Raw genomic sequence first — 23,959 nt, 5'->3', positions numbered from 1 at the left:
ATGACTCGTTTTCAACTTGATCAGGCTAAGCCAAACATACAAACTGACATCTTCCGTCTTTGTAAGTTCATGAGGATATGCTTGTAGTTAGAGCTGGTAAATGATTGTTCAATTCAAATTCGGTTGAGTTCTATTTAGGTGAAGTGATTATCGATTCCGGTACAAAGTGAGTACAGATCATATTTAAATAAGAAGAATTTTGGTTCAGACATGGATCCGTTGTGTCTTTCCAAATTAGATCAATTCTATGTCTATTTAAAATTCTTATTATGAGAAAGAAATCTATCCTAGTTGTATTTATTTAGCTTAGGTCAAGTCAAGGTCATTTTCAATATACTTTCAGTTCGATTATCCAGAATCTGGTATGATTCAAGTTGTACCTAATCATTCAACACGCGTCTGTTTGAATCGATTCAATTTTGCATGCATACTCATATTCATAGGGCGGAATCCATATTACTTCCTCCGTTAACTATTAATTGCAATAAAGGGGTATTATTTGTGAAACATAAAATATTCTTTTGTTGCAATTAATATTGAACGAAGGAAGTAGAATGAATTGTACAAATCTAAAGTCCTAAATTATGCTAACCTTAGATATTTTAGAACATCATTTTCACTTGGATCAACCACCAAACCATATAGTCACATAAACACATTACCATTGAATCCAGTCCAACGAATGATACAACACAAAATGATACTTGTAATTAACAATATTAAAAAGCCCAATCAATCAAATCAAATAAACATTTATAAAAACTTAGCCCAAAAAGTACCTTAGATCACGTGCTGATCACGCTAACTATTTTTCTTGTCAATTTTTTTTTTCATTCATGCGTTCGATTTCACCGGGTTGTAATGAGTCAACACTGAAAAAAACCTCGTGATTTCTCTCTCCTCCCAAATGCCATTTTTGGTACACTTTCAGTTTTCTAGGGTTTCTTCACAATTGAACCCCTTAATTCTCACTCTCTCTTTCCCCTTCACCTAATTTATTCATGGGTTTTTCAATTCTTATAAATCCCACAAAATCCCACGAAATTTCTCCCCCAAATTCCCCCTCTTTCGATTAAATTTTCAATGGACCGAAACCTAATTCTTGAATTGAGTTCTGATGAAGAAGTGGGGTTTGACAATTCATCCACCGCCGACAATTTTGATTGGATTACGAAGCTTCTTGAAGATGATGATCCTGTTTCTGTTGGTGGTATTTTCAACTTAGGTGACGGCATCGACGGCGATGGCGGCGGCGGCGGTGGTGATAAGGTTGTTGTTGATGACGATGATGATGTTGTTGTGGTGGGTGAAGTTATAGTACAGAAGCCTAAAAAGGCCAAAACTTTGATGCCTAGAATTGATGATGATGATGATGATTGTGTGGTGTTGGAAGGTGATCCCGATAAACCGAAAGACGAGGTTAAGGAGTCCGAAGAAGACTCGGATGATTTGCTTATCGTTGGCGAAACGGGTCAGGTATATTAGTTTTATGATTTTTTAACCTTTTTGTTGGTTGAATTTTGATGTTGGCGTTGAATTATTGAATTAGAGGCTGTTTCATGGGATTTATGCGAGGGAATTATGTTTTTGGTGGGAATTCAGCCTTTAGGATTTTGTAAAAGGAATTTGATGACTGTTTAATATGGTGTTGTAGGTTATAATCAGTTTGTTTATCTGACATTTTATTAAATAATTGTATCTCGGTTGTTGATTTCGAATGTTATGAATATTCAGGCAAATTAGCTGATCGAGGATATCAAACTTTTGGTAGTGGGTGCTACTTGACTGAGTTTCAAGTGTCATGTTACCCATTTGCTATCCGAGTGTGCTTTATTTCGATGCTGTTATGAATCTTATGATTGTCTGAAGATGTCATGATTGCTGCATTACTTGCATAGGCATAGTTGGGGTTTATATCATGCCCTTTTGTTCCTTATATTTTGACGATTTTTCATGGATTAAACGTAGAGGTCTTTGACACTAGCTTCCGCTTTCAATTTATTGGCGTTTTCTTTAGAATTTGTTGGGTTTGAGCTAGAATTATGCATTCTTTTGGCACTGGACTTGTGAATATATTGAATGAGCATTACATTTATTTTGGAGGTTTAGTTGATGGAATTTGTTGATCTGATAACTGGTATAAATTTCAGCGTTGATATTGTTATTGGTGTGCATTTTCCCATGTTGATATTATTTGCTTAAATTACTGACAAGAATTACTCTGATTGAATTTTGGTGTCCTTCACTTACTCTAAATTCTTTTATTAGAGATAGGTTTATGATGTAATTTGAGGGAATTGTGTTTATTTGGTGGTTTCTATTAGTTGTATCCTTTTTTATAAGCTAAGGTATTTTTGATGTGATTTTTTTAGATTTTGGAAAGATTATTTTATAACTGTTCTGACAGTGTTTGTGAAGTGTAATCAGCTTGCTTATCTTATGTTGATAAATTGTTTTCCCTATGTGATTTTAGTGGTCTTATGAATTATTTGGTCAAGTTGCTGATGTTATTGTAATGTTAGGTACAGGGTGTTATGAAACTGGGTTCTTGGGAGTTTGTTTTTGTAGCTATGTCTCAATTGATAAATGTCATATGGTTTTTCTGTGCTGTATTGGGTGTTATGTAAGTATTACCATGTTATGCTGTTTGCATATGCATAGTGGCCCATATCTTCCTCAGCTTTCGGCTGACTGTATATGAAGAATTTTCATAGACTAGTTACCAACACTAGCCTTTGCTGTTATTTTGTTGGCATTTTTGAGAATTTGGTGGGCCCTTTTGAGTGAGAATCATGAAGCTCTAAACATTCATGAATTCTATGTGGTTATACTCGATTTGTTTTTTGGAGTATATATATATATATTTTTTAATAGTTCATGTGGTAAATATTGTGCTTTTTTGGAGATAGCGTACCGCTTTGTCCCTCCCTCCCTTTGATTGTTTTTTCTGCTTATATTGCTGACAGAATTTCTCAGTCCAGTTGCTAGTCGTAAATTTTTGCCAGACTACCAATGCTTTATGGTGTGCTGGCTCTTGCAGATCCAGTTTTCAGGCTCATGCAGTTCTTTTCGGAGAGTTGTTGCATTTGGGTACCACATAATAGTGCATTGGTATGCCTTGCGCAGTTCCATCTGATTATATGTAAAGCATTGTCTTTTGTGGGGTTTAATTGGCAGTATTGTTATTGCTTTTACACTCGCAGCTCCCAATGCTTATGATGTTTGGCAACTATTATTCTCCGTAGTATGTGCTTTGGTGTTGTAAACTTTTAACGAATCATTCACAAAACATTGCTTTTATTGAAGCTGGGCCATGAAATGTATTCTAGTGAATAGACACAAAAGTGTGGTTGTAGGGAAGGATCTAAATGAATGACAATCTTTTTGTGGCGTTCTCCATGAAGCATAAGCGTCTTCCGATCTCATTCCCAATGAATAGAATTCTCATGCTTGCACTCTATTGCAGGTTGCATGCAGAGATTATCCTCATCCACGACATCTCTGTGCCAAATTTCCTTTCAGTTCTTCTTCACATGAAAGCCGTTGCGAAATGGTTAGATTACCCTTATGCTTTGTTTCTTTTACATTTGTATGCTCTTCATTGTAATTTTGCGGAGATTGATTTCGCCTTGATGGAATGCAGTGCCATTGCTATGTTTGTGACTCACTTGCTCCATGTTCCCTTTGGGGCTGTGGAGCTTCAAGTAGTGATCATTGTCATGCTACTGATAAGGAAGAATTCTGGAAGCTTGCAAGGAAGAAATTCAGGCAATTGAAGAACCCTTCACCTCCCATTCCAATTACCAAGCCTGGTTTTGGTTCTTTGAACCAGCTTCCGCAATTGCAACAAATTCCATCAGGAACTAATTCACTTGTGAATCCGACATCTGCCTGTGGGGTGCCTTCAACATTTGGCCTCCCTAATATTATTAGGAGTCAGCGATCTAGTATCGCTGTAGCATCAAATAGATTCCAGCCACATCTGATTTCTGGGACACTTCTCCGGAACTGTAACAGTAATACCCAAGTCCAGGGCAATAGAGTGGTTGCTTCCCGTGCTATGTTCAAGAGGTCTGGATTAACAAGACCTGTGGTTACTAATCGGTCTGCTTATCGTGCACCAAAAAATGTTAGTGTAGCGTACCTACAGCATCTGCCAAATCAGCAGTTAACTGAAAACCTTGGTGAAAACAATTCCACTAACTCAACGGTGTCATCACTTCAGTTGGATGTAAATCCCAGTTTTTGCCTGCCACGCAGTATATCTCCTGGTACATCACCTTTGCATTTGCAAGGATATAGTCAGCCTAGTCCTCATACACCGACTTCACATTTCCATGGAGGTCATTCTGTTGCTATTGCAAGTAATGGCCCCTTTGCTTATACATCCATGAACCAAACCCAAAATGTTTCTGGTCTGGTTCTTCCTTGTAATACTGATGCACAAAGCAACATTACACTATGCAGTGAAATACAATCAGCAGTTACTCAGACTATTTCTGGCCCAAACTTGTCCTGCAGTACCCCTGACGTTTTAAGCAGTATAACTCAGAGGAGCCATCCTTCTGCAGAACAAAGTTATTCTGGGCCAATGTTATCATGTAGTGCTTCTAATGCACTGAACACTGTTTCAAAGAGCTGCCAACTGCCTGCAGCAGAGAATTTCGTAGTTCAAGGTGGAGTGCCTGTGCATGAATATTTACCAACAATAGAGCGGAATGTACTGGATAATACAGAATTTCCAGAATTTGATTTTGAGAACTGGGACCATGATGGCAGTGACATTCTTGGTTCACAGGACTCTTTCTTGTTGGATATGAACAACCAAGCTTCAGTGCCTACTCCAGTTGATGCAGGTATGCTCTATTTTGATTTTGAGACATCATGGAAAGGGTTGGCTCATTCATGACTGTAAGCTTCCATGTCCGCAACATTACTTTATATAAGTAGAGCTGAAAAAATATACCTAGTTTGTATCTAGGGATTATTAGAAGTCAACTGCAGCTGTTTTTGTATAGTTGAACACAGAGGTGATGAACTCGTCTCCTGAAGCCTTTTAAACCACTGTACAGAAGTTTAAAATGGTGGATTAACCTGCCATATGTGTGTGTTAGTTGTTACCTCTGCTTTTATCTTGATATCTATCTTTTGAAGGCTGAGTTCATGAGCTATTGTAAGAGGCTCAAGGGTCTGGCCAAGTGGCATTGTTCAATTTCACCCAATTGAAATGTTATATAAGTAGAAAACAATTGAAGAACCGTTGTGGTTACATGATCCATAGTAATTTTGTGTTGATCACGGAACGAGTGATCTCTTTTTTGATGTTTGAGGCTACCTTGGTGTTTGGTCATCAAGATATGTGCATAAAAACTCTTTCTAAGATCATCAAGGGCTAAAATTTACCTATTGGTCGTTTGTGCAACAGATTACAAATTGACTGTCTACTTACCCGTTATTGTCTTTCTTGACCCAAGGCTTGTGTGAGAGTTATTATTAGTTTTTTGCAGAATCATAATATCTCTTGGTGGCATGTTACCTTCTCTGTAAGCCGCAGGCTCATTTAACCCATTTATGATATTATTTTGGGAGCCTATGCGGCATATGTTGAGCCTCATGGAGTATAGGTCCTATGCAATTACGGAATTGATGCATATTTGTTCACTACTAGAGAGGGCCTTGTCCAAAGGGAGAACAAGATTGAGAAAGTCACTTTAGAGTCTTTTATTTATGGGTCTCTTGTTTTATGTTTATATACGCAACCAGAAGGTTCATGTGGTTGAAGCGCATAACTCAGAGGCAAGATTATATTTCTTAATTCTTATTTTGTTTACATCTTAGTGAGAGTGAGGGATAGGTCAAGTGGTTAGAGCTTTCCTCCCGATTCCTGGAGATCCTGAGATTGATTCTCACCCCCGTCCTTGTGGCTCTCTAAACACCAAAAAAAAAAAAAAAAAAGTTTACGTCTTAAGTTTAATTACTGAGTTTCTTTTTTTCATATAAAGTTAGGATCAAGATAGTTTTTATTTTTATTTTATTTTTATTTTATTTATTATTATTTTTTTTTTCAAGAAATAGTTCAATATGGTATATATATTGATACTATTCGTATTGATTAAAATAGCATGGTAAATTCACTGTCTCATTATCTGAAATATTTTCAGAATTTTGAGTAGTAGAATTTAGCCGGCAGTTTATAATGGTCGAAATACCCTTAAATTTACCTCTCTTAGGTAGCAGCTCTCTTCTTTATTGTCGGGTTCTAATCCGGCAAAATCATCAACAATTAAGTTAGGGAAAAAACTTGCGTGGACATAGTCCCTAATAAATTTGCGTGAACCAGGTCTATTTAAGAGTTTGTACCAAACTAGACGTTGAAGCTGAACTAACTTGATCTTGCGTGCTTAAGGCCAGCAGCATGAATGATTGAATGCATGATATACCAACTATTTCTGCAACTGATGATTCTTTGGTCCAGAAGCTATATATTTTTTTTTTTTTTAAAAAAAAAAAAAAATCTCATTAATAATTTGAAAACGTTGAAAGTTCAAAGTTTTAAGGAAGACTTCGTTTGACTATCAGGTTTAAGGTCTTAAGGAAGGACTAAGGAAGGAGGTTCAGTCACTAATATTAGTTATTACTTCCTTCGTTCTTTTATTATTGCACCACTTGTTTTTTTGAGTTAAGTATAAAACAGGGGACTCAACTCTTGCAAAATGTAGAGAAAGGGGACTCTATTTATTTTACAGAGGAAAAGGGGATTGGGGTTAAATCTTTGGTGGTAGGGGGTATTTTCAGGTGACTTAACTCACTTTTAACCCAAGAAGAATTAATTCCCTTGTAAAGAATTGAGTCCCCTCATTATTACCTTGATTAAACCAGACAAATTCAATTCCTTCATTAATCATTACTGCTGATTGGTTTAAAAATAAAATTGTTCGAAATTAAGAAAGTGCAATAGCAATGCAAAAGTTTTGTTCTTGAATTTTTTTTAATGTTTGTTGTCCAAAAAAAAAAAATAATTCTTTCAATAATAATAATAATAATAATAATAATAATAATAATAATAATAATAAGAACAAAAAAAAAAAGCCAAAGCATGCTCTTCATCTCTGGTTTATTGTAGCTTATTTGTCTTGCATTTGTTTGATTGCGTGATTATAAAGTTGGTAGTAGAGGTGGTCAAAATCGGACCGGATCTTGACAAAATTTCTCGTGCCCAGGCCAAACCCGCAAAAAAGTAGCAGACTTATCGAGTTTTTCCGGCTGGGATCGGGTTTGTAACCAAAAATATGTTTTAAGGCTTGCCCAAACGCGCCCTATTTTCGAGCCGGATCGATCCAAACTCGGATCAGACTGATATTGATCACCTCTAGGTGGTAGGTGGTTGACAATCCACGTGAGTCAAGATTATCTTATGAGATGGTTGTGATTTTAAAGAGAAATGTGGAGTTGGAAGGTCGAGGATGTAATGAAGATGTAATGAAGATGTGAAGAAAACAAACATTCAGAAAGTTTTGTAATTCTATGCCTTATTTTTGTTTCAAAAAGAGGAAGGGACTCTATTTTTTATTGGTCTTAATTTAAAATATTTTTTTTCTTAATAAAAAAACACAATTAAACCAAAGGGACTCAATTGTTTAACCAAGGGGACTCAATTCTTTCCCTTATTTAATTAAAACCCACCGAAAACCCAAACCCATTCTAGCCCAGTCCCTTTTTCCTCTGTAAAATAAATAGAGTCCCCTTTCCCCACATTTTGCAAGAATTGAGTCCCTTGTTGTATACTTAACTCTGTTTTTTTAGAAAGTTTCACAAATATTGCATCATTTCTTCTTTAGGAAAAAAATTATTTGTGTTCACACTACAAAACAAATACCCAACATACCCTTACTTTTTTACACTTACTTTTTAGTTTATCAATATGTCACATGGGCAATTTTGTATTTTTACCTTTCTCTCTCTTACTTTTTTCCACTACCAAAATATTTGAACCCAACCCCTATGATGCAATAATAAAAAAAACGGAGGAAGTATTATTATTATTATTATTTTATTAATTTAAAATGTTAAGTTTAATGGTCGGGCTGTTCTCAGGTTTTGCCCAAAGAAATGACCTATTTTGGGCCAAGTGATTGGACCGAAGTTCTAGGCTGGAATTTTAAGTCCAGATCTGTTTACATCAAATTGAGCCGGCCAGCCGGGTCATTTTTAATGGTTTTTTTTTCTTTTTTTTCCTGGTTCATGATTAATTTAGATTCGAGTGAAGATATAGGGAATATAGGCATTTCACGCTATAGTTTAAAGTTGTCTTATTGAATTATCAAATAATATCACTGGAGTTTCAGTGGTACAAAATACACTCTCAGTAGTACAAAATATAGTCTCAGTGGTACTTCAAAAGGCTCCACTGGAGTTTTAGTGGAACAAAATATAAACTTAGTGGTAGTGGTCCCTAAAATTTTTTGTCCGTTATTACACGTGATACATGTTTGAAAAATTTTAGTGGGGCCCACACTACCTTTTTCACTCTTCCTATCTCTCTCCCCCTTTCTCTCTCTTCCTTATACTTTTATGTTATTATAATAGTTGTGAGACACTTCCATTTGTCTCACAACCCTTGATTTATACTTCCTTAAGATATTTCGGGAACGATTTTTGTAAAATTTGCTTAATTCTAAATTAATTTCCTAATTATGTCGGTTTAAAAGCTTATTCTCACGATACTTTGCACGTGAGATTGGTACAAGGTTAGGGTTTTTTTTTTTTTTTTTTTTTTTTTTTTTTTTTTTTTTCTGGTTCAGCAGTAGCGGTTCTACGAATGGCAGTAGCGGTTTTTAGACACGAATCGTAAATGGCATTTGCGATTTTAATATATAAATAATGTCACACACTCACACTAATATTATTCTTTTTTTGTAAAATAAAAGAAAGGAAGGAAAGGGCAGCAATTGATGATCACCCAAAACCAAAGTAGCGAACACCATACTCCATAGCAGCGACCACCAGCGACGGCCACCACAGCAGTGGCGCGGCGACGTTAGTACGACCACCACAGCAGCGGTTTGGAGCTCAGAATTTTTCCCAATTCTATTTTTCTACCTTCACTTGTGAGAGGTTAGCCCTAAGTTTCCCCCCCTTTTTTTTTTTTAAACAATTTTTTTTTTTCTTTTATAAAAACCCTAAAAAAAAAATAAAATAAAAATAAATTGACTCTCTCTTCCTTTCTCAGTTTCTGTTCTGTAACAAAAGTCAGAGCTTTGGAGGTCTTGGCTGAATAATCCTCTATTTCTCTGATCATAGCTTTGGAGCAAAGGTTAGAGTTTTTATTTCATTTTTAATTTCATCTTTTGTTTTTTTCTTTTTAATTAATTTGCTAATAGTTTATTACTATCTTTTGGTTATTTTTAATTTTGACTTGATCATAATATGTTGATTAAATATTTCAAAAACAGGGTTTGAGGATATGGATGTTATGCCCTTGTTGTCTCACATTGGTGAGTCGAATTGCCTTCGACGAAGGTACCAACTCCATGGCAATGAAATCGAACTAGTTGATGAGAATACTCTTACTGGCAAATACATACTTTTCTGTTATTTTCACTTGCCTGCTACTCACGCCCACGACCCCCACGTAACTGACGACGACTTTGTTACACTCTGTCCACAAGATCTGTTAACTGCATGTATTGATTTGTTCTTCGTACGAGAAGATTTCGAGATGGTAGTCATGATCAAACCAAATGAACAAGACTATCACCGAGATAATTTTTATTTTAGTGATTTCTCGGGGCATCTACCCGCTTTGAGTCTTATAGTACCATTTAAGGACTCAAAGAGTCGCGACTTTATATGTGAGTGCCTTAATGTGGATATAGATGATCCTGGTTTAAAATGTGTCTTGTTGGATGTTGAGAAAAAAAATTGTATGCCAAGGACAATTTGATTCCATGCCGAATTTGATTGAGTGTCTGCAGGAACTCTATCAAGAATGCTCTTTTGATTTGCCGCGGTGTTATGGAAGGCTTGTGAAGTCCATGTGGCCTATGGTAAGCAAAGAGCATAATAGACCTCGTAAGAGGAACGTATGTCCTATTGCTAGGAAATTTAAAGTTCAGGGACCAGAATATACTGATGAAATTAATAGCATGGTGTTGGAATCACAGAAGTCGTGTGCTATTGAGATTGGTAAGTTTATTGATGTTGTATCGTTGTTGTCTGGTGAGGGAGATTTGAATTACCTTGTTCGAAATAATGGTGAGCGAGTTAAAGTTGAAGGGAATGTGTTTAATGGAAAATACGTTATGGTTTGTTGTTTTTATGTGCCTGTCTTTCATGAAGAAGAATCTTCACTGGATTCACAAAGTCTAGCAAATGTGTGTTACGAGTTGTATTCCACAAGAACTGATGTTGAGATGGAAGTGGTTGTGAAGATGAACAAATTGGCGAATCATGAGTTGGTTTTCAATGGTTTTCAATCACTTTTTGACGGGTTTTCCCTCTTCTTGTCAGTTGAAGTATTAAGAAAGAGATAAAAGAACATAAAAGCAAAATAATCTGATAATATTACTCACTTAATCATAACTTGAAAATACAAAGACTTCTTAAATAGGCTAAGGAATTTAACCATAATTCCTATCTTCAAGGACAACTAGGCCCCACTAAATATGCCACTAACAACGTGACTTTGATCAATAACCCACAACTTAACAAACTCCTACTTACATGAAAACATGATAATAAACTATGACCCTATTAACCCACTAACATCATTAAGCTAGAAAATAGCAACTAAGGGCTTGTTTGGCATCATTTTTGGTTTTGAGTTTTCTGTTTTTTTGAAAACTAAAAACCAAAAATTGGAAACAAGGAAAAGGTGTTTCCACTTTTCTGTTGTCAGTTTTCAAAATTATTATGAGTTTAATAAGCTTAAATAATTTTTGGTTCATTATGGGACATATATAATATACTTTTAAAAAACAAAAAACCAAAAAACAGAAAACCACAGTGATGCCAAATGAACCCTGAGATAATTAATTAATTTTTTGAATCACACACTAACAGTCTTGTAGTACCGTTCAAAGACTCAAAGCGTCGTGAGTTTATATGTAAGTACCTTGGCCTTGGCCTTGGTTTTAACCCCTACAGTTGGTATTGTATGAGAGGTCGATGTCTCATTTTGGATAATGATGTAAATATTAAGAGAAACATTATACTGTGTGGATTTCTTGAAGAGTGGTGCAATTATGGAGCCGATGCCTTTCCGTTTACTGATAAGAAACTGCAGGAAATTAGTGCAAACGATTTGCCAAGATGGGAAACTCCCTCTATGTCAACACTTGAAGGGCTCTTAGGGTGCAGTCCCTCTGATGTTGTGTATAAGATTAATTCAGCAGGTGTCCGTGAGCAGGAGATTACTGTCTCGGAACTCAGGGAGAAGGTAGTTGGCTTATACTTATTGAACGGTTGGGAAGAATTTACTCCGAGACTCCATGAGGTGTATGAGCAATGCAGGACTCAAAATCTGGCATTTGAGATTGTGCTCGTTTACATGCCCTTTGATGACTGTCTTGACCCTGAGGCCTACAAGGCGAATGTAGATAGTATGTTGCAGAAGCAGGGCATATCTGATTGGTGGCGATTGCCCTTTAATAATTCAGTAAGCCGGAGGCTTCAAAAACTCACCTATAATAGATTTAACACTGCACAACTCATCATTGTAGGACCCCATGATGAATATGTGGATCCGTATGGAAGGGAGATAATGTACAGGTTTCGGATGGATGGATATCCATTCACTAGAGAAGGCTTTGTTCAAAGTAGAATGAAGAAGCTTAGGGAACTCACCTTAGAGTCATTGTTGGTGTATGGTTCACGGGATTATGTAATTCGAGGAGATGATAGGATTGCTGTGTCTGAATTCCAAGGCAGGAACATAATTCTGTACCTTGATTACCTTGGGGAAGACCTTAGCCTTTACGATGGATTATTAAATTGGTATGATGAGATTAAGGCAAAGCATCCTAGTTTTGAAGTGGTCTTTGTTCGTCTTGACTCTGTTGAGAGTAGTATTATCAGTAGTATTGAAATGGAAGATGAATCTGTACTATCTGCAATAATGCCTTGGTTCATATGCCCATTTGACCCTGATCATTCAGCTTTTGTGGCAAAGAAAATATTCGCCGTAGAAGATACATACTATATGGATACCCTTATTCAGTTTGGAGAAGAAGGCCGGATTTTGTCAACTGAAGCTCAACACCTTCTAAGAGAGCAAGGACCTGGTGATTTTCCTTTCGGTGATAATCTACGCAAGGAAGTCATTGATAAACTAAATAATAGTTACGAGTATTTCGACGACAATATGCATCTTATGGTGTAGCTAGTTACAATTCTTGGTCTTTTTACTTCCGTTTTCCTGAGAACATATATAATAATCTTGAGCTTCTTGTAGCTTTGTAGAATTTTATTTACTGTAATAGTTTCAGTACTTTATTTTTCGGGAAATCGATCAATTTCACAATTTGTGTTGTTCTGCATTAGCTGCTTTGTCAATTTACTGATCCGTTTCAAATTTTGCAATCAATTTAGTTTAATCTACTATACCTTCCTACTGATAAAAGAGCTGTGTTTTGTGGGGTTAAATGTAAAGCATTATCAATTGCCATATGATCACTAGTTCCTGTATCGAACTCGATCCCATCTCGAAGAATGCCTGAACCATGAGTCACATTTGCAGCCATTCTAGCAGTTTAAAAGTAATCTGGTTCTGTTTCTTGTTCTGTCGTAGTTAGACTAGTATGCAGACCAAGCATAGTTCCCAACTGATGTTGTATGGGATTATCACCAAAACAGAGAAATTATGGATCTTTATATATTATCCCTTTTCATTCTCACCCATTTTAGGCCAAATTGAACTTTTAGAAAAACAGGAATAAGTATCAAAGTGAAATTGAAGTCGAAAATTTGGTATGATATTTGCCGCCTCCAATCATCAAATGGACAAAAAAAAAATGCAGAATCAGATATAGAAGAGATATGATCATATGTACAACTCAGAACTTAGATAACTCATTAAAATCAGACTATTCTATTTATTTTTTGTTACAAGAAATATTTCTTTCTAATGATGGTTATTAATTAAGAGACAGTTCAATATTGAAACAATGCTCAACCAATACAGTTTACTAGAGGCAATGTATACAAATTCAGAATATGCTGCTTGATTAATAGGCGCGCGATTCTACTGATAAAATCTGACTGATTAACTAGGCAATAATGCTTCTGAATTAGCACGGCGTACCTTAATTAGACCCATGGTACGTAATTAATTAAGTTAATGCAATTCCAAATTTTCAATGAATATATGCTCAAATAATGGGACTTACCATTAGCAACTGATGAAAGTTTCTAAGAAAACACCAATTGAAGCTGAGGTTTGAAAAAAGTGGCCTCACTCTTAATCAGCAACAATTTTTTTTTTTTTTATAATAATATTTATCAGGAAAAGAGAATTTTTTTTCTTAGATTCTAAGGTTTTTAATTATTTGATCAAGCATTCATTAGCTTCGGATCGGATAAAAAGTCGTGGAATGTTTTGATAAAATTGCCATTAATAATAGGATCTTGCTAACGAGCGCCCCAGGGCGTTAGATAAACAATAATTATATTGGTTGAAGTTGTATTAAGTTCGGAATGCATGATAAAATCACGCGTCGTTCGGTGTAATTAATGTTAGTTTTACTCTAATATTTCCACTTTTAATTCTCTTATCTAATACCGTGAGGCGCTCATTAGCTTTTGCCTTAATAATTAAGGATAATACTTGTATTTATCTTTTGACAAAGCTTGGTTCGTGGAGGCGGATGCACGATCCGCATGGTGCATCCGCTTCAAAGTACAAAAAGGCGGAGTGAACATGCAGGTATATACTAATGTACATGGGCATATAAAAGAACATAATGTTCATTTATAATGTACATGGACATATACATAAAAGAACATAGTGTTCATTTATAATGTACATCAGATTTTTGTGCAACAATTTTGTATATTATTTTTGTATAATAATATAATTATTTTTTTTGTATAATGAAATAAATAAGTAGTGCTATAATTATTTTTTTTACCATACATTAATTACAAATCATTTCAATTTTTTTTACCAAAAGTTCACTTTCTCTCTCCAAACAAAACTTCAAACCCATTTAAATTCCTCAAACCTCAAGCAAAATTTCAAGAAATTCGAAATTTTGAGTCCAAAATTGTTCAAGATGACAAATAAAAACGAAAGGTAAGGCCAAATTCGACATTCATACTTGTTTATTTGACCTTCATACTTGTTTATTTGAGTTTGAGTGTTTGTTTTTTATAAATTTGATTGAAAATTGTAATATTTGATTTTATTGGGAATTAATTGCGATTTTGAATCTTTTGGTATAATTTAAAAACCTCTTTTCATTTGTAGGTTATCTGAATAAAATCCTTAATACATTATTAAGTACTTAGATAATTAATTTGCTTATGTGCCCATAGTTTAGCAGAAATTCTAGGCTACAAATTTTTGCCTAAATTTGCTTGTATCAAACTTGATTACTTCCTCCGTTTTTTTGATATTACCCCACTTGCTTTTTAAGGAATTTTCACAAATACTGCACCATATCCATTTTAGGAAAAGAAATAGTTGTGTTCACACTATAATTACCTAATATACCCTTACTTTTCAACACTTACATTTTATTTTGTGTACAATCACATGGGCAACTTTGTATTCCTACCTTTCTCTCTCCTTTTTTCCACTACCAAAAATATTGTGTCAAACTCTTATGGTGCAATAATAAAAGAACGAAGGAAGTATTTCCGAACCATGCTCAGTTTTTTAAATTGTTGACTACTAAAATATAGAAGTTTCTAGAAAAATATACGGAGTAAAACACATTAAAATCCTCCAAACAGATTGAGCTATGTGAGGATATTTGCGAATGAAAATTTATTATCTTTTTTATTTATTTATTTCATTATTTATTTACATTTGACTCTCTAATAAATATTAATACTCAACTGTCAACATAATTATGTATTAGAAAATCAAATGTGAAAAAACACAAATTGAGCCGGATGAGGTTATTTGTTTGGGAATGAAAATTCATAGCCTTATTTTTTGACATTAACTTCTAAAAAACAAATTAAAATAATATTCTAAAATCAATACTTAACAAATTCTTTCTTTCAAAAAAAAATACTTAACAAATTCTATCTTAAAATATCTATAGGAAATTATATCACAATATGAATTTGATTTTTAGGATTCCTAGGAAGGTAAACTTTAAATAAATAAAAAAAATTAAAAACTTTTTAACTCTCTCTTTTCTCACTTTTGTTCTGAAAATTAGAGGTTTATAAGCTCAATTTTTTATTTCTTTCAAAAAAAAAAAATAAAAGTTTAATTAGAGCTCAATTAGGGGTTAATTACCTCGAAATTACGATGGTTGAATAATCCGATACTCTGATCGTATCTTTGGAGAAAAGGTTAGGATTTTCTTCAATCCAGTTTTATTGTTGTTGTTGTTGTTGTTATCACTCCTTCGTTTCTATTTGTTCTTCCTGTTTTGAATTATCAAAGACAAGTAATGAAAATAAAAAAGAGACGGAGGGAGTAATATTTACTATTTAAGTAATTTCGTTTGAATTCAATATATTTTTTTGACTTGATTATAATACATTAGACATCTTTAAATTGTACTTTAAATCGTGTTTAACGATAAAGCAACTTTGTTTAATTTAGGTATGGATGATAAAACACGGTTCGAAAGTAGGGAGAACTTCAATGTTATGCCCTTGTTTTCTTGCATTAGTGAGATGAATAACCTTCGACGAAAGTATCAATTATTTGATTTCGTACACCACAATGAACAAGTTGAAGTTGATGAGAAGATGCTTAGTGGCAAATACGTTCTTTTGTGTTGTTTTAACTTGCCTGTTAAAGACTATTACAACTTATACGATGACGAATTTAATACAATCTGTCCACAAGATTTGATAGCTGCTTGTCACGATTTGTTTTTCGTACGAGACGATTTTGAGATGGTAGTGGTGATAAAACCGAATGAAACAGATGCTTTTCACATATCTAATTTTAATGGGTTCTGGAGACATCTACCCGCTTTGTGTCTTGTAGTACCATTCGAGGAATCAAAGCGTCGTGACTTTATATGTAAGTACCTTGATTTGGGTGATCTTGGTTTAAAATGTGTCCTAGTGAATAATGAGAAACAGATTGTGTGTCAAGGACAGCATGATTCCATGCCGGATTTTATTGAGTATCTGGAGGAACTGTATCGAGAGAGTTCATTTGATTTGCCACGGTGTTATGGAAGGCTAGTAAAATCGATGTGGCCTGTGATAAACGAAGAGCAGAATATACCCCGTGTGAGGAATGTATGTCCTATAGCAAGGAAATTAAAAGTTGAGGTACCGGAATTTCCTGATGATATTAATCAAATGGGTTTAGAATTACGAAGTTTATGTCCTATTGAGTTAGTAAAGTTTATTAACGTTGTATCGTTGTTGGTTGATGTGGGTGATTTGAATTACCTTGTACGAAATGATGGTGAGCGAGTTGAGGTTGAAGGGAAGGTGTTTAGTGGAAAATACGTTATGGTTTGTTGTTTTTATGTGCCTGCCTTTCGTGAAGACGAGGGTTCGATGTATATACAAAGTCTAGCGACTACATGTTACGATTTGTATTCCACAAGAAACGATTTTGAGATGGTAGTGGTTGTGAAGATGAATGAATTGGCGAATCATGAGTTGGTTTTCAATCACTTTTTGACGGGTTTTCCCTCTTCGTGCCTTGTAGTACCGTTCAAGGACTCAAAGCGTCGTGACTTTATATGTAAGTACCTTGGCATTGGCATAGGCGGCCCTGACCTTGGCCTTGGCCCGGATGTCTGTATGACTATTCGATGTCTCATTTTGGATAAGGATGAAGTAGATTTTAGGAGAAACTTAATGTGTGGATATCCTATCTTCTTGTGGGATCATGGAGCCGATGCCTTTCCTTTTACTTTTGAGAAGCTGCAAGAACTTAGAGCGAATGACTGGCCAATATGGGAAACTCCCTCTACATCCACACTCAAGGGGCTACTAGGTTGCAGTCCTTCTGATTTTGTTTATAAGAATAATTCAGCTGGTGTTCTTGAGCAGGTGACTATTTCGGAACTCAGTGAGAAGGTAGTGGCCTTATACTTGACCGGTTTTGATACATTCATCCCAACTCTGCACAAGGTCTATGAGCATTGCAGGGCTCAGAATCTGGCATTTGAGATTGTGATTGTTTACATGCCCTTTGATGACTGTCTTGATCCTGAGGTATACAACGCAAAAGTGGATAGTGTGTTGCAAAAGCAGAACATATCTTGGTGGAGATTGCCCTTCAATAACTCAGTAAGCCACAGGCTCAAGAGGCTCACCGATGGACCATGGCAAAAAAATCAGCTAATCATAGTAGGACCACATGATAGATATGTGGAACTGTATGGCGCGGAGATCATAAACCAGTTCGGGATAGAAGGATTTCCATTCACTAGAGAAGGCCTTGTCGAAAGTGGATTGATGAGGCTTAGGGAACTCACCTTGGACTCTTTGTTGGTTTATGGTTCACGAAATTATGTTATTCGAGGAAATAATAAGATTGATGTGTCTGAACTCGAAGGCAGAAACATACTTCTGTACGTTGATTATTACCTTGTGGATAACCTTACACTTTATCATGAATTATTGATTTGGTATAATGAGATTAAGGCAAAGCATCCTACATTCGAAGTGGTCTTTGTTCGCCTTCAGAGTATGCATACTAGTACAATTGAAGTGGAAGATGAATCTGAACTATCTGCAGTAATGCCTTGGTTAATATGCCCCTTTGACCCTGATCATTCAACTTCCCTGGCGAAGAAAATATTCTTTAAAGAACATACTCGCGGTACCCTCATTCAGTTTGGAGAAGATGGGAGGATTTGCTCAACTCGAGTTCAAGACCTTCTGAGAAATCAAGGACCTGATGATTTTCCTTTTGGTGATAATCTACGCCAGGATGTCATTTGTGAGCTTAAGAGTTTTATCTACACATTTATCGATATGATGTAGCTAGTTAGTCTTCTTCTCTTTAGTTCCATGTTCTTGAGGATGTAATAATCTTCCCCTGCTTGTAGTTATGATATGAACATTTATTTTTAATAGTTTCAGTGTTTTTTTAATTTTGTTCCACAAGATGTGTAGTCCTTTTAATGAGCCTATCCTTTGTTAGAGTTGATCTTTTATCATATATACTATGCTTCTGTATAATTGCTTTTAAGTTATTCATCTATTTTTTTTATTAGAAAATACATTACTGATAAAAAAAAGTCTGTCTTACTGACCTTATTATAAATCTGCACTAGCACAAGCTTACCTTAATATTGTCCTAACACGCTCATAAAGTTGCTGCATATTTTGGTGTATGTTTGTCGTTTAAGATTTTTCCTAAGCTTCTAATACCCGCTGTTAAGCATCTGTTTGCTAAACTGAGTTTTGTGCTGCTATTTCGTATTCATGTTACTGATTTAGCACACCTTCACTACACTCGTGGTAAGTTAAAGCAATTCTGACGAAAATATGATCAAATAATGGGATTTACTATGAGCAACTGATGAAAGTTTCTACAAAAACACCAACAGAAGCCGAGGTTTGAGAGAGAGTGACCTCTTAAGAGTCTTAGCAACAACTTAGTAAATCGATTTTATTTATGCTATTACAAAGTATATCACACTAACGATTGACAGGATTTGGACCGCCAAAGTAGACAATAATTTTACCATGGTCCTGATCGCTGATTTTAAGTACAGCATTATACTATGGAAGTATGGATTATTTGTATAAACATCAGTATCTGAATAAACCACAATATTTTGTGACTGGCTAAGAAAATATTCACGAAAGAAAATACACACACGATACCCTTATTCTGTTTGTAGAAGATGGGCGGATTTGTTCAACTGAAGCTGAATTGCTTTAACAGATCGAGGGCCTAGTAAATTTCCTTTTGGTGATCTATCTGGTTATCTAAGCTGGGAAGTCTTTACTGATTTCATACATATTGGGTTGTATACTTGTATGACTGTATGTATTTTATGGAGTAAGTAGCTAGTTACAAGTCTTGTTCTGTTTAGTTCCGTTTTCTTGAGAATGTTATAATCTTCACCTGCTTGTAGCCTTGTACCATTATATTGTATTTATTCGTTTCAGTTTTTGTTGAGAAAATAGATCAATTCATCAGGTCTTGAAAAAGAATGTGATCCCTCTCAAATTTCGCAATCAATTTATTTTGATCTAGTAAACCTTCCTACTGATAAAAGGGCTGTTTTTTATTTTTTTATTTTGATGTCAACAAGAAATTTTAAGGTTATTTGTGGGGTTAAATGTGTTGTACCAGTTTTAATGTATAAGTTTCATAGGTTATCCAATTCTAATTGAATGTGCAAATAAAGCAATATCAGATGCCGTATGATAAGTAGTTCCTGTTGGAAGTTCTTGAAGTAAAACCAAGAAAGTTACGGTGTTTATTCTTTTGACTGTTGGGATTTAATGGCTATTGGAATCCCTTAATTTTAGCTTCCTCTTATTGCTAATTTAATGGGCATTATTGCTGATTAATGTTGTTACTTAAAGACTAGCCGTTACCCTTTTAATGTTGATTAAAGCTAGCTCTTATTGGGGATTAATGGGTGGATGTTACACCACTTGATTGATGACCATTTCCCCTTAATTGCTGGTTGTTTTTACTCCCTCAATTGCCTTATAAATCAACATTATTCACCTCCGAAAGATATGACAATAAAACCATCCATCTTTAACTTCTTACCTTCTCTTAAAATATATCCCTTCGGTTTTTGGGCAAGTATTCTGAATTCCAGTCGGGTTTGTGAGTGCACACAAATTCCGGCGCCGTGCTTATCCTGGAGGGCGACCGCTTGATGTCTACTGCACCGGGGTAGCACGGAATCGTCTTTTAGGTCAGTGGTTTACCACGACGCGACAATTGTCAATTGGTCTACACAACATTGAGATAAGTACTTTCGTTTAATTTGCTTATCTACTAACAGTTCCTGCATCAACTATCCAAGCATTGCAAACGGGAGATGCAGCAAAATCACCAGAATTTAATCTGTAGATGTTTGTTGCTGCTTCAACTATCTGATTTTTCCACATTATTATAAAAACACGAACTCAATCCCATCTCGATCAAAGGATGCCTGAACCATCAGTCACATTTCCAGCCATTCTAGCAAGTTAAAAGTAATCTGGTTCTGTATTTTTTTTTGTTCCAAGAGATGTGTAATATTTCAAATGGTGCTGATCAATTAAGAAACAGTTCAATTTCTACAACAGTGATTAAATGGACATTGTCAAATTTACAGTTTAATAGAAACAATGTTTGCAAATTCAGAATATTGCTGCTTGATAAACTAGGCGAATTTATTGAAAAAATCTAACAGGGGTTTTGTGCTCTGCTATATCAGTTATTATTCAGTTCTAATGGTACTGATTTAGCACACCCTACCTTAATTAGACCTTAAGTTTCTATACTTGACAGTTGATCATAATTATCAAAAAAAAAAAAAAAAAAAAAATCAGCCTAACAATTTTTTTTTTATTTTTTATTTTTTGTAATATTTTGTTTGTATTTGTAATTTGTATTTCTATCAACATCCAATTGACCAATTCACCAACAACTCAACAAGTAGTTAGAGAGCAAATGAATTATGAAAATTTGTATAGCATCGTAATCAAGAGCTAAAATATGATTTTAACAAGTCCTAACTAACGTCCAACCTTTAAAAATCATATATTATGGAATAGCTTATAACTTTGAACAAAAGTCGTTGAAATTTAACATTCATTACATTTTGAGATGAGAGCAAGAAAGAAGACACAAGAAAATTAAGGTAGAATAAGATCAAAAGTGCACATACTAGTTACAAAATTAAACATAGGCGATCATATGGTTTCAGAGCAAAAATCGAAGTGCAGTCAGTATTTCAGATAAAATATGGAGTTAAAGTTCCTTGCTGATCATGATACCTTACTCAACGGGAAGCTCATCGCTTTGCTGCAGCTTTTATCGATGAAGCCAGCTCGGCCGTTGACATCATCCACCACCGCCTACACTGCGCTGGAAGAAGATGTGAGGTCGCCAGATAGGCGGATATGGTCTGATCTGTTCCGGCAGAGTCAGCAGTGGCTCCAACTCCTACAATTCATTGACTTATAAATGAATTTGGGGAGGTTCGATGGAGGAGGGGTGAAACCATGTTATTATCCACGCGTGAGTTGTCCCATATTAAGGATTAAGGAAGGGGAGATAAATGACTACTTTATCATTAACTTGTTTTCAGATCAAAACTTCTATATGGGCTTGTTAGTGGACTCTATTGCCCGATTTCTCTTGTAAGTGAAATCTCCTCTTCTATAATTGCATTATTTGGATACTTCTTAAATTATAACCCATTAATTAAGGGTCCTCTACCATCTAATTTTCTTTAGTAAACAAATAAAAGGTATAACTAGAGTTGATAGGGGGATTTGAACCTGTACCTCGAACCAAAATGAGTTTTAAAGAGTTTATATGTTTTGGTACTATAACCTATAAGTCTATAATAATAAAATATAAGATTAGGTTTTGTTTCTCTTATAAAGACACCATAGATTGCATTGTCCAACCTCCATCAAGGCTTCTACTAAGCTTATTCTTATCATTTGCGGCGGTATCGTGATTCATTCTCGTGGCAAACCCAAGACTGTTTGCAGCAACCCAAGAAAAATGAACTCTTCCAATGGTGTTCTCTCTTTCTCTACATTTTTATATGATGAAAATGAGTTCATTGTACTGTGTGATTAGTAAAAAAAAAAAAAGCTCATAATTCTATTTCTTATGTTTGTTTTTTTGTGTTAGATTATGATCTTAACATGCACTTCTGATTATCTATTGAAGATATATATAGTAGTTTTGTTTGACAAACTTATCTTGTCATGTCGTTTGAAGATATGAAGCAAATTGATGTACTCCAGTTGCTATTTTTAGAATGTAAATGTTATAATGTCATTAATTTGGTGTGAATTGAATTTCCCTAAGTGCTATATAAAGCTGAAGAAGACAAGAAGGATGCCCAAGAGAAGCAAGAACCTCGGAAGTAAGTCTACTTGAGTCTCAAGTTTTCTTCTTTATTTTTATTTATTTATTTTTATTTTTGTAAATGAGTCGAAAGTTTTCTCTTCCACTACAAATGTTAAGAATTATGTACAAATGTTTATCTCCCTCATTCACTACAACGAAAAAAACATAGCTTGATTAGCTTGTGAGAAGGCTCTTCTTGTTCATAAGCCAAAACTCGAAAATATATATAAGAATGCATTAGATCATATGGTATATGATATTGATGGTGAACTTGTTGCATTTGGCCTGTTATCGATCTAACAAATAAAATCTAACAAATTTGTACTCCATTTGTGATAAATTACTATATGATACCCATGTTTCTTCTAGTACATTTTCATACTTGTGCAAATTTATGATAAGAGTCATCCCTATTGAACAATTATCTACTTCACATCACATACTATTTGACAATTTCTTAATTTACCAGGATTGAAGGCAATAATCTCGACCAAGTCGAACAAGGTGAAAGTCGAACATACTTGATCAACTCCATCATTTACTATAGTTGCAATTTTTTTTTTCTTGTTTTCCCTCTAGCTCAACTACTTCAACAGATTATTATGTTCGTGTATACCTATTTATTGTTGCTATCCTCTAAATTGCATTTTCTCTTTGTTTAACTCATACCAGGCCAGTGTTCGTCTGTAAGAGATGAAGAAGTTCCACATGTTTCCGCCACCAGCAGCAGGTATACACTGTATTTTGTTGATAGCCTAGCAACATATATACATGATAAGATTCACATTACACTTGCACACTTTCGTGCCTCTAACCTTGGACCTCCAAATTGCACTACCCTGGGAATGAATTTACTATCTTGTGATATATATGAAATGTGGTCCTTCTTCCGTTTATAGTATTTTTGATTCTAAATAGTTGCACAAGACAAATCTCTATTGTAATAAAAGGATGCACTCTTCTCTTAATTCTCATTGCAGAGCTGCAGATAATATTATTAGCTCACATAGAATCGATTGTGAAATTGTTGCAATTGGCCTCCTATTGATTTAATAAGAATTTTTTTTTATCAAATACATTGTACTATTATGCAAGCTTATGGTAAGAGGATTTGATAATTTATTAGCTGCAATATTTACCCATATTTCTACTGTCACATTGTTAGACTAATGTAATTTACACAAACATATGGTAAGAGGATCCCTATCAAACAACGATAACAGTTTCCACACTTGACATTTCTAATGGTTTAATTGAGTTCCTTATTTACAGGTTGGAAGGATCACATATGGTAAGAGGATCCCTATCATGCACTTCACCTTTGGAGACACTGCCAGCAAAGCAGAGTTTTGAGACTCCATTGTTAGATGTCAAGTCGAATGCCACAGAAAAGAATCCTTGCCAAGGAACACTACAACAAAAGGAAAGAGGTAGGGAAGGCTAGGTGGAACATCCTTGATCAACAACACTAGCTATCATTTGCCTCGATCACTTGCTACTTTTACTTGTTTTTCCATCAAAATCAACCTATTTCTATTAGCTAAATTGCAATATGCCACTTTGTTTAACACATTTCAGGTCAATTACATACTTGTAGGACATATAAGGAAGTTCTACTTGATTCATCTGCCAGCCGCAGGTATATCTTTATTTAAATTGCATTTCTTTCCTTTGTACTCTACTTCCATCATACCCATGTTTCTTCTATTACATTGTTAAACCAATGTAATTTATGCAACTTATGGTAAGAGG

General features: G+C 34.9%; 2 protein-coding genes across 3 annotated transcripts; both read left to right on the top strand.

The window, feature by feature from the left end:
• Positions 1-855: 855 nt before the first annotated feature.
• Positions 856-5,082, top strand: LOC145570360 (uncharacterized). 2 transcript variants are annotated; one of them, XM_081629411.1, is made up of 4 exons: positions 1,362-1,476; positions 3,041-3,111; positions 3,467-3,553; positions 3,644-5,082. In XM_081629411.1, the coding sequence occupies exons 2-4, from the start codon at positions 3,058-3,060 to the stop codon at positions 4,907-4,909; spliced, it is 1,407 nt and encodes a 468-aa protein (XP_081485537.1). In that variant the 5' UTR covers positions 1,362-1,476; positions 3,041-3,057; the 3' UTR covers positions 4,910-5,082. The 2 variants fall into 2 exon arrangements, with proteins under 2 accessions (XP_081485536.1, XP_081485537.1); XM_081629410.1 differs by lacking the exon at positions 3,041-3,111 and having other exon boundaries at positions 856-1,476.
• A 6,073-nt stretch (positions 5,083-11,155) lies between these two features.
• LOC145570893 (putative nucleoredoxin 1-1) lies at positions 11,156-12,379 on the top strand. The gene has a single exon (XM_081630016.1). The coding sequence runs from the start codon at positions 11,156-11,158 to the stop codon at positions 12,377-12,379; it is 1,224 nt and encodes a 407-aa protein (XP_081486142.1).
• Positions 12,380-23,959: the final 11,580 nt, after the last annotated feature.

Source organism: Chenopodium album, chromosome 12, assembly GCF_948465745.1.
Source record: "Chenopodium album chromosome 12, dcCheAlbu1.1, whole genome shotgun sequence".
Classification (NCBI taxonomy): Eukaryota; Viridiplantae; Streptophyta; class Magnoliopsida; order Caryophyllales; family Amaranthaceae; genus Chenopodium; species Chenopodium album.
Note: the sequence above shows the minus strand (reverse complement) of the source record. Positions and strands in the feature narration are given on the sequence as shown.

Excerpts from the sequence above, each read along its gene's own strand:
- LOC145570360 (XM_081629410.1), top strand. The coding sequence starts at position 1,084 with ATGGACCGAAACCTAATTCTTGAATTGAGTTCTGATGAAGAAGTGGGG. Across the intron at positions 1,477-3,466 it reads TCGTTGGCGAAACGGGTCAG|GTTGCATGCAGAGATTATCC; the intron begins GTATATTAGTTT and ends ACTCTATTGCAG. Across the intron at positions 3,554-3,643 it reads ATGAAAGCCGTTGCGAAATG|TGCCATTGCTATGTTTGTGA; the intron begins GTTAGATTACCC and ends GATGGAATGCAG.
- LOC145570893 (XM_081630016.1), top strand. The coding sequence starts at position 11,156 with ATGAGAGGTCGATGTCTCATTTTGGATAATGATGTAAATATTAAGAGA.